Raw genomic sequence first — 16,324 nt, 5'->3', positions numbered from 1 at the left:
ACCCTTTCTTTCTCCCAGAAATATTAATCATCATTTAGTGGCTGCCTAAGGTCACTCATAGAAGCGTTTCAAATGCATCTCTGTACAAAGTGAATTGGGATATCAAATGACCAGCTTTTTAAAAAGAATGTGGCTTCCAAACTATGGGATGTTCATGCTAAGAAATGGGACCTTTCCCATTCTAAGCACCCATATCAGCACCAAGCATTCCCAGGTCAGGTACAGCCCAGTTCAATTCAGAGCAAAGCTCCAACCTCAGAAAACCACCCAGACTGCTCTATTTCCCATGCCAACATATTTTACATAAAGATATGAACATAATATTTTGTTTCTCTTTCCTTCTCCCCACCCTAACTCTGCTGTAACATGGCCTTGTGTTATGCAGAACCATTGTATTTGCTTAAAATAGGCACAGTGGGTGTGTCCACCAGTTAGTAATGCACAGACACCTACAGATCAGGAAAACGTCCGACTTCCACGCCTAGTTTGTGTCAGCTGTAGCTCAATTGGTTACACTCTCACCTCTGAGTTAGAAGATTGTACATTGAAGTCCCACTCCCAGAGACTTGAGCATGAAATCTAGGCTGACACTCTGGTGCAGTACTGAGGCAATACTGCACTGTTGGAGGTGCCGTCGTTCGGATGAGACATTAAGCGAGACCCCATCTTTCCTCTCAGATGGACATAAAAGATCCCATGGCACTATTTTGAAGAGGAGCAGAGAAATTCTCCCCTGTGTCCTGGTCAATATTTATCCTTTAACTAACATCAGTCAAAAACGATTATCTGGTCATTCCTACATTGATGTTTGTGGAAGCCTGCTGTGCGCAAATTGGCTGTCGTGTTTCCTACGTTGGAACCGCAATTATGCTTCAAAAGTACCTAATTAGCTCTAAAGCATTTTGGGACATCCTGAGGTCGTGAAAGGCGCTATATAAATGCAAGTATTGTTTCATTCTTTCTTACTATTCAGTATCCCTAGAACTGAAGATAGGCAAAATTTGCTAGGATTTGTTTTACTTCTGACCCCCCTACTTGAAGTGATCATATGTGGATGTCAGGTGAGGACAGGATTCAGTTAAGCTGTGATGGATCATGTGATCGAACAACTCACCAAATAGCTCTCATTTCAGGCTTAGTGGTCATTGTACTGGACTAGCAAGAGGTCATGAGCAATATTCTGTCTAATTTTTTTTTGTGCGCTGTCCCTTTAAGTTTGCTGTGCGGCCTCGCATACGTGATGTCTTCCAGCCTGTGATCGGCCTGTGCGGGACCTCCAGATTGATGCGCGCCCTTAGGGGGAGCGTTGGTCATGAGTATTAATCTCGGCATGGCAAGTTGTGCAGTTGAATTCAATAAATCTGGTAAAATAGCCATGAAAGCTATGGATTGTCATAAAAAACCCAACTGGCTCACTTAGTTCATTCAGGCAAAGGGACCTATCCTTACCTGGTCTGACTTAGATGTGACTCCAATCCCAATTACATAGTTGACTTTTACAATGCTTTCTGAAATGACCTAGCAAGCCACTCAGTTGTAACAAAATCCCTTCAAGCAGTAGGCCACCACCTTCTCAGGCTGCTAGAATAAGTGAAGCCTTTGCAGTGTTGTTCACATTCCCAAGAACAAATTAAAAAATACGTGAAGAATGGTCACTTGGGCAAGACATCAGACAAACACTCCCAGGGGTCTAACGCTACTCAAAAAGATTAAGGAATCAATGGAGAAAATTGGAGGACAGGAACAAAGTAAGATCTGAACTTACTATGTTCTTGGAACTGATTATCTGGTCATTATCACATTGCTGTTTGTTGGGAGCTTGCTGTGCGCATTTCCCACAAGTGACTACACTTCAAAACTACTTCATTTGGCCGTAAAGCGCTTTGGGACGTCCTGAGGTCATGAAAGGCACTATATAAATGCAAGTCTTTTCTTTCAATTTATAGCATTTCCAAGAGATATGTTAATGTAAGGTTTACAGTAATAACCCTGTTTGTTACTGCTTCAAGTAAGAGTGATTTTCAGCAAACGCTACACCAATAAAATCTCACAATACCACACTTGTGGCACAGTTTTCTTTTGCAATGGTGTATTCGTGGCCCTATGACCTGCCTTACTTCTTTTACTTTATTAGTATGTATATGATGTCAATTCTGTAGAAGTGAGCTTTTTTCATAAATCAGAGGACAGTATCTTAAAAAGATCATTCTGAGCCTCCAGCTCACCATGGGGGAGAGTTACCTCTGGGCGCTGTGCGTAACAAAATGGTAAACCCATTCCTTATAACATCCATATAGCACAGAGCAAATATCCTCCACACCGTGCACACGCTCCACTTAGTTAAGGCCTCATTCTGTACCTAACCTTTTTTCTTAACTGTTCTGTCCATCGGGTGCTAAGCCCATATACGTCAATCCATAAGTCTGCTGAATAAAGATTGTAATATATGTGACCTGCCTTACTACTTGTATTTTATCAGTACAGGGTATGTATATGATGTCAATTCTCAATTTAAGTTTGTTTGCAATCCTTCAGATACTTGCAGTTATATTGAAAGCTGCATACTTGGACTGTTCTGCCTGAATAGCTATCCATCAGGCTCCTAGCTCAAGATGTATACAGTGCTATACCTTTTTTTTGGCTTCTAGCCCTAGCACCATCACGAACCAGTATGGTTACTTTCGTAAACACTGGCTGAGCCCTCTATCTTTTAGGAGGCTAGTTCTTTCAGAATGATGCATTGGATAAGTGCAGAGGGTCTTTCCACTGTTTGGCATGAAATGCAGCTCTTTGTGTTTATGGAAATGTCCGTGTTCGATAACAGAATATTTTTTGTTTGGGAAAAGTGCTAATTTATAGAGTGCAGAACTCATTTGTTAAGTTATTCTCTGTGATGTATTGTAGGTTACTAAGCTACAAGCAGTCGGCGGCGGTGCGGGAGCTGTGAGCTGCTGACTACTAAACTTGGCACTTCAGATGGCAGAGTGGAATTTGAAGAAATATTTCATTATGACGACCGTATATTGATATTTGTTATTGTTAATCACTAAACTGCTAAAGTATTAGAGTGCTTGGCAGAGCTCCATTAAATTGTTCCTCATTTCATATTTTTTCTGTCCTTAATTAATACTCTACTTGCTTTTGCATTGAAAAGGACATTGAACCTTCTGGTACTGGGCTTGCATGCATAATTAGTTCTTATTACCAACATAAAAACCCATATAACAAAGACCTTTGCCAATGTTTTTACATGCAGAGTACAAAGGAGTGAGTCTTCATTGTGACAAAGATTCTGTGTTGCTGTTACCATTACAAAATTCCAAATTTAAAATAAAATCACTCCAGTTTAATCCTCTAGAAATCAGTTAAACTTGTATAGAACCTTGTTTACACCACACTTCCATGACTGTGCTCAGTTCTGGTCTCCATATTACAAAAAGGAGAGCGAGACACTGGAGAAGGATGACACCATGGGGCCGAAATTCAGGCCCGCCAGAAACCTGGCACACTGACCGTTTTTTAAAGTGTTTTCACTGGTGGGTCGGATGAGGTCAACTCTTGATCGATTATTCAGCTCTTTGTCTTTTTTTGAAGCGGCCAGGAAGCCGGTCATAAAGGGGGCGGAAGTGCGGCGGTAAGTGCTGTTGAGGGGCGGAAGTGGAGGCGGGATGGGTCTCCACTGCTGTCGGTCAGCAGCGGCGTGGTGATGACATCATTGCGCATCTGCGTCACCACGCTCTCCCCTTAATAGAGTATGAGAGTAAGCTTGCAGGGAACATAAAAACTGACATCAAAAGCTTCTATAGATATGTGAAGAGAAAAAGATTAGTGAAGACAAACTTGCAGTCAGAATCGGGTGAATTTACAATGGGGAACAAAGAAATGGCAGACCAGTTGAACAAACACTAAGGAAGACACAAATAACCTTCTGGAAAAACGAGGGGACCGAGGGTCTAGCGAGAAGGAGGAACGGAAGGAAATCCTTATTAGTCAGGGAATTGTGTTAGGGAAATTGATGGGATTGAAGGCCAATGGGCCTGATAGTCTGCATCCCAGAGTACTTAAGGAAGTAGCTCTAGAAATAGTGGATGCATTGGTGGTCATTTTCCAACATTCTATAGAATCTGGATCAGTTCCTATGGATTGGAGGGTAGCTAATGTAATCCCAGTTTTTCAAAAAGGAAGGAGAGAGAAAAGGGGGAATTATAGACCGGTTAGCCTGACATCGGTAGTGGGAAAAATGCTGGAATCAATTATTAAAGATGCAATAGCAACGCATTTGGAAAGCAGTGGCAGGATCGGTCCAAGTCAGCATGGATTTATGAAAGGGAAATTATGCTTGACAAATCTAGAATTTTCAGGATGTAACTAGTAGAGTGGATAAGGGAGAACTAATGGATGTGGTGTATTTGGACTTTCAAAAGGCTTTTGACAAGGTCCCACACAAGAGATAGGTGTGCATAATTAAAGCACATGGTATTGGGGGTAATGTATTGACGTGGATAGAGAACTGGTTGGCAGACAGGAAGCAGATTAGGAATAAATGGGTCATTTTCAGAATGGCAGGCAGTGACTAGTGGGGTACCGCAAGGTTCAGTGCAGGGACTCCAGCTATTTACAATATACATGAATGATTTAGATGAAGGAATTGAATGCAATATCACCAAGTTTGCAGATGACTCTAAGCTGGGTGGCAGTGTGAGCTGTGAGGAGGATGCTAAAAGGCTACAAGGTGACTTGGACAGGTTAGGTGAGTGGGAAAATGCATGGCAGATGCAGTATAATGTAGATAAATGTGAGGTTATCCATTTTGATATCAAAAACAGGAAGGCAGAATATTATCTGAATGGTGACAGATCAGGAAAAGGGGAGGTGCAATGAGACCTGGGTATCATGGTGCATCAGTCATTGAAAGTCGGCATGCAGGTACAGCAGGCGGTGAAGAAGGCAAATGGCATGTTGGCCTTCATAGCGAGAGGAATTGAGTATAGGAGCAGGGAGGTCTTACTGCAGTTGTACAAGGCCTTAGTGAGGCCACACCTTGAATATTGTGTACAGTTTTGGTCTCCTAATCTGAGGAAGGACATTCTTGCTATTGAGGGAGTGCAGCGAAGGTGCACCAGACTGATTCCCGGGATGGCAGGACTGACCTGAGGAAAGACTGGATGGACTAGGCTTATATTCACTGGAATTTAGATGAATGAGAGGGGATCTCCTAGAAACATATAAAATTCTGACGGGATTGGACACGTTAAATGCAGTAAGAACGTTCCCGATGTTGGGGAAGTCCAGAACCAGGGCTCACAGTCTAAGGGTAAGGGGTAAGCCATTTAGGACCGAGATGAGGAGAAACTTCTTCACTCAGAGAATTGTAAACTTGTGAAATTCTCTACCACAGAAAGTTGTTGAGGCCAGTTCATTAGATATATTCAAAAGGGAGTTAGATGTGGCCCTCACAGCTAAAGGGATCAAGAGGTATGGAGAGAAAGCATGAATGGGGTACTGAAGTTGCATGATCAGCCACGATCATATTGAATGGTGGTGCAGGCTCGAAGGGCTGAATGGCCTACTCCTGCACCTATTTTCTATGTTTCTATGTTAACTTAAAGGGGAAAAAAGCAGCGATTATTTATGATCAGCCACTGGGCCACCAACCAGGGAGGGTTTTGGTCAGGCCAGCGGCCTGGCACCCAAGAGGGGGTGCCAGAGGCTGCCTGTTGTCAGCCCGGGGGCACAATAGTCCGGCTGACATGGAAGTCGGCCAACGAAAAAAATAAAATGGCGGCCACGCCAATGGGCCCTTGCCTTTATTGGCTGCCGCGGAAACATGGCTCACAGACAGAATGTAAGGTGCACCAATAGAAAAAACTGTCGGGAGCACCGCTCGGCGGGCATTAGATTTTTGGGTCTAAATTTTGCTAGAGGTGGGGGTCCCGGTGGTGCGTGCACTGATGACTCACTTATAGCCGCTCAGCAGCGGCAGGCGGAAGTGGGGACCGCCAGAAAACCCTCCCGTGCTAAATTTTGCTGGCGGCAGCCATTCGACCACAAATCGACGGCCATTTGATTCTGGCAGTAACGGGCCTTATTGGGAGGCTGAATTTCGGCCCCCATAACTGAGAGGTTATAACTATCAGGAACCGCCCCCATAACTGAGAGGTTGTAACTGTCAGGAAGGATTGAACAAGCTGGGAATCTTTTCTCTTTTTGGGGAGGCGTAGAGGTCTTTAAAATAATGGAAGGGTTTGATAGGTAGGGTAGATGTAGAGAAGGTATTTCCACCTGTGGGTGCGTCCAAAACTAGAGGTCATAAATATGATGGTCATTAGTAAATTCAGTGAGAAATTTAGGAGAAACTTCTTTGCACAGAGTGGTTAGAATGTGGAACTCACTAACATATGGAGTGGTTGAGGTGAATAGCATAGATGCATTTAAGGATATATAAACACACGAGAGAGAAAGGAATAACAGGATGCATTGATATGGTGGGAGGAGGCCCATGTGGAGCACAAACACTGGCATGGACCAGTTGGGCCGAATGGCCTATTTCTGTGTAATAAATAATATGTAAATGCTTTTGTATATTATTCTTGATAAAAATTTGAAATTAGTAAGTGCCAGTTTTCATTCAAAAATTCTCTTCACGTCTCTATATGCTTTTTTTATATACAGTTTGCAATATTAGAATTGTATAGGGACAACTTTTACTTAATGGCTTTTGAATACAACCATCTGTAACTTGTACAATAAAAGAGACATTGCATTTTTGACTTCATTTTTTACCTTACATAGTATTTTTATAACCATCATTATCATAGGCAGTCCCTCGGAATCGAGGAAGACTTGCTTCCACTCCTGAAGTGAGTTCGTTGGTGGCTGTACAGTCCAATATGAGAGCCACAGACTCTGTCACAGGTGGGACAGATAGTCGTTGAGGGAAGTGGGGTGGTGGGACTGGTTTGCCGCACGCTCTATCCGCTGCCTGTGCTTGATTTCTGCATGCTCTCGGCGTTGAGACTCGAGGTGCTTAGCACCCTATCGGATGCACTTCCTCCACTTAGTGCGGTCTTGGGCCAGGGACTCCCAGGTGTCAGTGGGGATGTCGCACTTTATCAGGGAGGCTTTGAGAGTGTCCTTGTAGCATTTCCGCTGTCCACCTTTGGCTCATTTGCCGTGAAGGAGCTCCGAGTAGAGCACTTGCTTTGGGAGTCTCGTGTCTGGCATACGAGCTATATGTGGCCTGCCCAGCGGAGCTGATCGAGTGTGGTCAGTGCTTCAATGCTGGGGATGTTAGCCTGGATGAGGACGTTGATGTTGGTGCACCTGTCCTCCCAGGGGATTTGTAGGATCTTGCGGAGACATCGTTGGTGATATTTCTCCAGCAACTTGAGGTGCCTACTGTACATGGTCCATGTCTCTGAGCCATACAGGAGGGCAGGTATTACTACAGCCCTGTAGACCATGAGCTTGGTGGCAGTTTTGAGGGCCTGGTCTTCAAACACTCCTTTCCTCAGGCGGCCGAAGGCTGCACTGGAGGCGATGTTGGATCTCGTCGTCGATGCCTGCTCTTGTTGATAAGAAGCTCCCGAGATATGGGAAGTGGTCCACGGTGTCCAAAGCCGCGGGGTGGATCTTTATAACAAAGTGAATAGCACTACAATGCTAGATCTAATGTTTTAGAAAATAATAAACCATTTCCTGTGGCTAATCTAAGCTTTTTCTTCAGTGTAATAACCCGGGTTAGGTTAGAACAGTTTAAAGACTGAATGATGCAATTTTGTTGGAAGTGGCGTCTTTCGGATGAGACGTTAAACAGAGGCCCCGTCTGCTCTCTCCTGTGGTTGTAAAAGATCCCACGGCACTATCCTGAAGAAGAGCAGGGGAGGTATCACCGGTGTCCTGGCCGATATTTATCCCTCAACCAACATCACAAAAAAACATATTACCTGATCATGATCACATTACTGTATGTGGGAGCTTGCTATACCCAAATTGGCTGCCACGTTTCCTACATTACAACAATGACTACACTTCAAAACGTACTTCATTGGCTGTAAAGCAATTTGGGACATTCTGTCAAATAGGTACAATAGGATACAGCAACCTACCACAATACGTTTGTCTTTAACCAGCATGTGATGGCTTTTAAAGTGGAGACATCTTTTGTAACAATTGGCAGCCAGCACCTCATTCGAACGCACCCTGATACTGTAGATTTAACATTACACCAATATCTTAGTCATAGAACAAACTTATACTGGTTGCTCTTGAGTACAACATAACAAATACGCCTCGATCACATCACTTACTTGAGTACTGCCTCCTCACCCCATTACAGCTGAGGCAGTTTCTTGTTCATTGACTGACTACTATTTGCTTTCATCAGTGCTCTGTTTGTGTTTCATGTTTACAGATGGGTCAGGCGCTGTGGAGGGTTGCAAGGAACCAGCAGCTGCAACACCGACGATACAGTGAGGAAGGCTACTACCTTGGGGAGCATGAGCGGAGGCTCGCTGCTGCGGCTCGCAAGCAGGCCCAGGTTGGGAGCGACATCTACCACGTTCTGAGAGTTGGCAGATCGAGGGAAGAGCACAGATTCCCAGACCTGGAACTATTGCCCCCAGAGCTTAGCTTAACCATTCTCTCCTACCTGAATGCGACTGACCTCTGCCTGGCTTCGTGTGTCTGGCAGGACTTGGCTAACGATGATGTCCTCTGGCAAGGGTAAGTGCCATTCTGCACTGTTGCTCATAACCCCGTCCATTCGGAAACTTAAAGCTTTGTTGCTCAAAAGTGAAGGATGGCTTTGTGAAGTGCAGATAGGAGTCAGCTTAATGTTTGCAGTCAAATCTGAGGCAAAGTCTGAGAAAAATTCTTTGTAAACCAAGACCAGAAGTTCTCTTGATTCTCTGACAGTCTAACATAGAAACATAGAAAATAGGTGCAGGAGTAGGCCATTCGGCCCTTCGAGCCTGCACCACCATTCAGTAAGATCATGGCTGATCATGCACTTCAGTATCCCTTTCCTGCTTTCTCTCCATACCCCTTGATCCCTTTAGCCGTAAGGGCCACATCTACCGCCCTTTTGAATAAATCTAATGAACTGGCCTCAACAACTTTCTGTGGTAAAGAATTCCACATGCTCACAACAGTGAGTAACATTAATAATTTGAGATGTAATCAGAGTATCCTAACCAGCACAGATACCAACTCTATACACATGCCAACAGTAGAATTATGCAACTTAAAAAAAATAATTAGACCATCCCAGTCATTTTAGAGGAACTGCTTTCACTTAAGAGTTGTAATCGTATAACGTGCCAGTTGTAATGTTATATTATCTGCCACTGAACTGTCCTTCATACCCCATTTCATAGAATCATAGAAATCGAGTCTTCCTCGATTTCGAGAGACTGCCTATGATGATGAGAAATTTACAGCATGGAAGGAGGCCATTTTGGCCCATTGTGTTCGCACCGGCCGACAAAGCGCTATCCAGCCTAATTTCACTTTCGAGCTCTTGATCCGTAACCCTGTAAGTTACGGCACTTCAAGTGCACATCCAAGTATTTTTTAAATGTGAGGTTTTCTGCCTCTACCACCTTTTCAGGCAGTGAGTTCCAGTCCCCCACCACCCTCTGGGTGAAGAAATTTCCCCATATATCTCCTCTAAACTTCCTACCAATGACGTTAATCTATGCCCCCTGGTTGTTGATCCCTCTGCTAAGAATATAAGAACATAAGAAATAGGAGCAGGAGTAGGCCATTTGGCCACTCGACCCTGCTCCACCATTCAATAAGATCATGGCTGATCTGATCTTGGTCTCAACTCCATTTTAACTAAAGGAAATAGGTCCTTCCTATCCACTCTATCTAGGCCCCTCAAAACTTTATACAGCTCAATAAGGTCTCCCCTCAGCCTCCTCTATTCAAAACAAAACAAACCCATTATATCCAATCTTTCCTCATAGCTAAAATTCTCTAGTCCAGGCAACATCCTCGTAAACCTCCTCTGTACCCTCTCTAGTACAATCACATCTTTCCTGTAACGTGGTGAATCTTTTTCATACATTTTAGTGAAATTGTCTCTGTTGCCTAAAGGGTTAGCATTACAATCAGTTACAAAATCAGTTACAATGCAGTAGAATTCTACTTTCCCAAACTGCTCCTACTATTGTTGCTATAGAAATTATGATTATGAAGAGGATTATTTCCTCAGTCAGAAGATTCATGGATTTGCAGACACAGCACAGCAGATGTTCGATGTCTAATCAGATTTAAGCTCAATCCTGCCAGCACATTTGTAGTTGTTCCCCTGACAGCTCAATTAGTATTTGTGTTACATGGTTTGAAACTTGGCTGCAAAGTTTGCAAAGCTCCCAGGTTTCCATTCCTGGCCTACATAACAACATAGGTCTCGCTGTCCCTGGAGAAAGCTCAGGTTCCCACCCTGAATTGCTACACAGTAGAAGGTACCTGTGTGGATGCTGAGTGAGGACAGGACTAGGCTCGGCTCAGAGTCCCCAAAAGTCAATTAGCCTCCTTAAATTGAATGATTAGGCCCAAACATGAAAAATAGCCACTATGATAAGGTGCCGGAGGAAACCATCGTCTTTTTTATAGCGGCAGCATTAAAAACTGTTTGGGAATGTAGAATTCTGCGACACTGTAATTCAATATGTGACTGATATAGCCCTTGAGGAGGGGGGAAAATGAGAAATAACCGCAGGAAATACAGCTGCTCTAATGAAACATGTCTTTACAAGACTAGCTTATTGTTAATGCAGTCTTTTTAAAAAAAAAAACAGTAAGACAATCACCATAGAATAATGGAAGTTTGTAGCACAGAATGGCCATTCGACCCATAGGCTTCGAGGTTGCAGGCGAGGCCGAAAACAGCTGAAGAACCTGGCAAGGCCGGAGTGGCAGAGGTGCTTCCGAACTTAACGGCAGAGCCTCATTTGTATTGTAGGTTCATCTCCCGCCCAGCAGACGGTGAAATTGACGACCTGGCTGACGGGCAGCAGGAAAAACTACCGGCAGGAGGCCGCAGCCATCTATAGAGGGGGGGAGGAGGCGTGTGATTGGGTTGGGAGGGGGGAGGGTCGTCAAATGAGGCGGGGGGGGGTGCAGGGGGAGGGGGGTCGTCAAGCTGGGTTAGGAGGAGGCTGCCGATCAGGACTGGGAGAGACCTAAGGTTTCCTTGAGAGGGGCCTGGGGGGGTAGCACTCCTGTTCCCGCCCCACCCTCCCCAACGGCTCACAAGGAGCACTAAAAGAGAAACTTAACTTGGAGAAATGACGGTTTCCCAGCCCCTGGAAAACCCACGCAGCAGCAGTAAATTTCAAATCGGGCATCCAATTGCAGTGTGGGTGCTGGATTTAATTATGTTCATTGTGTCCCGCCTCTCCACTGTGGGATACTTGGACACTCCGATATCCGCCGCTGTTAAAAAAAAAAAGGCAGCAGGCACGTACGTGACTGGTTGGGGTTGCGTTGCGAATATTTCACTTTTTAGACCCCTGACCCCTTCCAGCCCGTTGTGGGGAGCTACTGTCGATGCCATTCTGCCTGTTCCGTCTTTGCGAGAGCAATCCAAAACTACATTGCAACAGTGACTACACTCCAAAAGTACTTCATTGGCTGTAAAGCACTTTGAGATGTCCGGTGGTCGTGAAAGACGCTATATAAATCCAAGTCTTTCTTAATCCTGTTACCCTGCTGTTCATGATATTAAATGTTATATATCCATGTTACTGAGGATTTAATGTTAAATTTCACAATTTAACTTGTTAGGGTTTCTACCTGTAATTATTTTAAATGCGCAAATGAAAATTCATTCATTGAAAGTTAAGCATTTTAAAAGATAAAGTGTATTTGGTTTATATAAAACTTGTGAAATTATTTGCCTAATTGTGAATATCAAAAATATAGAACTAATTAACTAAATGGTATGCTTTATAGATAATTTGAAGCGTTTCAATAGATTGACATTTCTATTTTAGTGCAGCGCTGTTACTGTACCCCTCAAAGGGCCAATCCAAGATTAGTTTTGTTTATGAACACAATAGCTGCCAACTAACCGGAAGTAGTTGCACTTTCGCATTTCCAGTGGTTTTTTGTTTGTTCTCGCCAGATTCCCCAAAATGAGGAATAAAGAAATGGATACAAAAAAATTAAGTTGTAGTTTAATTTATTAATTGTGTGAATTGTAGAATTTATTCAGGTATGAGCCACTTGTTTGTGCATTAAATTGTAGGTGGTCAGAGTCGGCAGATTTAAGGTGGGGGATAGTTTGGCCCCAGCACCGTCTATTTTGCCGACGGGTAGTTAGGTTTGTTAATAGTTTGCAAATGACTGTTCTGAGACTAAACGTCGTAGGAACGGTCGATTGGGAATTGTAATGTATTTGCTTCATTGGTCCTTTGCTTAAGAATTCATAGTAACACATTGCTATTAAGAACTAGTTGGTTTATTAACAAAGGTTTAACAATCACACTACACATTACCAGTTCATCCACTAGGCTCACAACTGCATGCCTCCTTGTGGTTCCCTAAACCCAACTGACTGGGGTTTTATTGAATCTTAGCCATTCACAATGCAACAGCTCTACAACTATTTTTGTGGACACCAATAATCAAGTGCCCCCTTATTAAAGGGGGAACACACGCCAAAAACTTTAAGTGCCCTTTTTTTTTGAGGGCACTAAAACACAAATTATACTCTACAAACCTGTGAGCATAGTCTCACTGGTGCATACATTACAGGAATCTCTCACATTAATGAAACGTTATTAGTGATGTGCTTCAGCACGTCTCCGATCCTCCGTCTGTTATGGTGAACGTTATAGTTTACATTTGGGATCTGAGAGTTATGCGCAGAATGCTTCTGCGCAGCTTCCGGTTCGTTGGCAGCAGTCACTCCGTTTGTTTAAATGCAGACAAAATTTTCTTTCATCGATAGTCTAAGAAAGCATTAAGAGGAATTGAACGGTGGATGTTTCGCATGTTGTCCGCCTTGGTCATGAATATTATTAAAGATACAGCAGACGGGGAGGCGGGGGCGTGGGGGCGATATAATCAACTTCAGTTACGTGGATAAACTGGAGACGCTGGGCTAGTTCTCCTTCAAGCAGAGAAGATTGGGAGGAGATTTGATAGGGGTGTTCAAAATCATGGGTCTGGACAGAGTAGATAGAGAGAAACTGTTCCCATTGGTAGAAGGGTCAAGAACCAGAGGACACAGATTTAAATGATTGGCAGAAGAACCAAAGATGACGTAAGAAAAAAACTTTTTTATGTAGCGAGTGGTTAGGATTGGGAATGCGTTGCCTGAAAGGGTGGTGGAGACCGACTCAATTTTATCTTTCAAAAGAGAGTTGGATAAGTATCTCAAGGAAAAAAATTTGCATGTCTATGGGGAAAGGGCAGGGGACTGGGACGAGCTGAGAGTCGGCATGGGCTCGACAGGCAGAATGGCTGCCTCCCGTGCTGTGATTTTATAACCTTATTTATCACAAAACCTGAGAACATTACATGGATTTCTGTTCATTTTAAATGAAGATCGATCAAATGGTTGCGTCTCTATGTTAGCATTGAATCTGTGTAAATTCAGGCTGGGAGCTCTTGTTAAATAAAACCAAAAAAAAAGTGCTGAGTGAAAAGCAAGTGTTGATAAACTACCAACAGAATGCTTGGATTTTGTTTCAGGTTGTGCAAGTCCACCTGGGGTCACTGTTCCATATATTATCGAGACCATCCTTCAAATTTGAACTACAGGAAACTCTACATGCAACTAGATGAAGGCAGCCTCACCTTTAATGCTAATGCTCATGAGGTAATTCAGTGCTACGTGCTCATGTTACATTTATAATGTAAAATTTCACCGTGTCATTTGTGAAGGTTTCTATTTGTAATCCATAGCGCCTCTTGCACTTGAATGGCAATAAACTGGTCAACACCCAGAACTTTATTGGTTTATGTGTAATCTGCTAGTTCATTGAGGCTCATATAATAGCCTAGAAACTCAGTGGCCCGATTTTCAGGCGCAAAATGGATGCCTAAGCGCTCATTACCCGCCGGAAGTGTGCCTGCCGCCCGCCATACTGCTAAAGACAGAAAAAGAGACATCCAGGGCTCGCGCCTGAAACAGGCCCTTTCCAAATGTAAAAGCAAAAATACTGCGGATGCTGGAAATCTAAAATAAAAACCGAAAATGCTGGAAACACTCAGCAGGTCAGGCAGCATCTGTGGAGAGAGAAACAGAGTTAACGTTTCAGGTCGATCACCTTTCGTCAGAGCAGTTCTGACAAATGGTCATCGACCTGAAACATTAGCTCTGTCTCCCTTTCCATATCTAAATAGGGAGCCTAACACCTGTTTGAGGCCCCCTTTGCAAAATTGGGCTGCCCTGAACGGGCCAGGAAATCTGCGCGCCGGTCTAACCAGAGGTCCGTAAAGCGCCTGCTGGAGCCAAGAGGTGCAGGAGTGTTCCTCTGGGATTCACTGCAATGCCGAAGATTGTTGCCAACCCTTGTTTGACCCAATCTGGATCGCACTTCCGATCTCCCTCTCCCTCCCAATTGCTTTCCCTCCTCTCACCACCTACCTGCCGGCGACTGAGCGACCAAAAATGTAAATCCTCTTTGCCTGGGAATGCCTTACATGGAAATGAGGCCTGAAACCCAATATCTGGGTAGATGGATGGAGGATGTTTCCCTTGACTGGGGAGTCTAGAACCAGGGGTCACAGTCTCAGAATAAGGGGTCGGCCATTTAGGACTGAGAGGAGGAGAAATTTATTCACTCAGAGGGTGGTGAATCTTTGGAATTCTCTACCCCAGAGAGATGTGGAGGCTTAGTCGTTAAGTATATTCAAGACAGAGAGAGATAGATTTTTGATTATTCAGGGAATCGAGGGATATGGGGACAGTGCAGGAAAGTGGAGTTGAGGTAGAGGATCAGCCATGATGTTATTGAATGGTGGAGCAGACTCGAGGGGCCGAATGGCCTACTCCTGCTTCTATTTTTTTACATTCTTATGTTCTTATCAGGTGTGCCTAAGGCCTGCCCATCCTGCAACAGGGATTGTTCCCGGTGCTAAGTTCATTAAGCAAATGTTCTTGGTAGACATAATCTTGTACTATCAAGTTAACCAAATATTAATAGCAACGATGTGCAGAAAGTGCTACAATAAATGTAGTCTGTATTATATAACTGAAACAATATTTCTTTTAAACTGTGTTTTGATTTAATTTATGCCATTTAAAGTACCAGTTTATGCTGAATAAACATTTACATCATAAAAATAGCAGTCTAAATGCATTTCAGCTCTTGTAATAAATGTTTCACCATTCATTTATTATACAGTTTATGGCTTAAAAAGGTTTTTTCCCTCGAACTAGGAGTGGTGCATAATTATGCTCCTAAGAGGTTTGAGATGTGTTCATACTCCATATGCAGCTTTTATAAAGTTGTATCTGAAGAATTATGGAAATTAGATAAATTTGGTATGATGGCATATACCACTGAACAAGTTAAGCTGTACAGCCAAGAGATCAAAAATGCTTGACTACTGGCATGGACTGGTTGGGCCGAATGGCCTGTTTCTGTGCTGTATATCCTTTGTAATCCTATGCAACCCTTGAAATAATTTTTTGGATTGGTGCAATTTGACACCTTACCCCCATGACGTACTTTGCCACTGACCATAATGTATTGTTCCCTCTGGAAATCAGATGTTGTGTGTGGTAATTCTCTGTAGACTTGTGCTGAGTCCCAATGTAAAATCACTGTTGACTAAATGAAATCTTGCTCTAGGATTGTACGCCACAGTCAGTACTTAACTGTCAACCAGAATTTCGTAGCTTTGTTTCTGTCACACTTCCAGAGATGTAAAGCAACAGCAGCTTCCTCAGGTGAAGAAAAGTACAAAGAACGATCATGCTGAGGTCTACTTAACACACAAATCTCTGCCACCCCCCACCCCACCGAACAAAGACAATACCTTTCATTGTAACGATTAAGCATGAGAAAAGTGAAGCAATAGGCACTACAGAAATTTAAATGCGCATGATTTCAGTCAGCGACCTTTCTTGTTTGTGGATTTGGGATTCACCACAACATCCATGCAAGTTTCCCATTGGTGTGAAGCAACTGTGCATTAGGTTAAAGGGACACCGAAAAGGAGAACTAGCAATACGTTCAAAGGCCTGATACTTTGGTACAGAAGCAGACTCATTTCATCTTGTCTCTGGCTTTATGCCTTTGTCCTTTACCTGGCTCCCACCCCAGCCAAAGGCAGTGACCTCCAGGGTTACACAATG

At 43.5% G+C, this 16,324-nt stretch overlaps 1 protein-coding gene across 1 annotated transcript in view; it reads left to right on the top strand.

Annotated features, from left to right (window-relative positions):
• Positions 1-16,324, top strand: part of fbxo8 (F-box protein 8) — an 85,199-nt gene that overhangs the window by 50,759 nt on the left and 18,116 nt on the right. Inside the window, exons 2-3 of the mRNA XM_070896176.1 lie at positions 8,414-8,724; positions 13,711-13,837. Of these exons, the coding sequence (XP_070752277.1) occupies positions 8,414-8,724; positions 13,711-13,837 (438 nt within the window). The remainder of the gene's footprint in view (positions 1-8,413; positions 8,725-13,710; positions 13,838-16,324) is intronic.

The sequence above is a fragment of the Pristiophorus japonicus genome, chromosome 1 (assembly GCF_044704955.1).
Source record: "Pristiophorus japonicus isolate sPriJap1 chromosome 1, sPriJap1.hap1, whole genome shotgun sequence".
NCBI lineage: Eukaryota > Metazoa > Chordata > Chondrichthyes > Pristiophoridae > Pristiophorus > Pristiophorus japonicus.
This window is presented reverse-complemented; position numbering and strand designations above follow the sequence as displayed.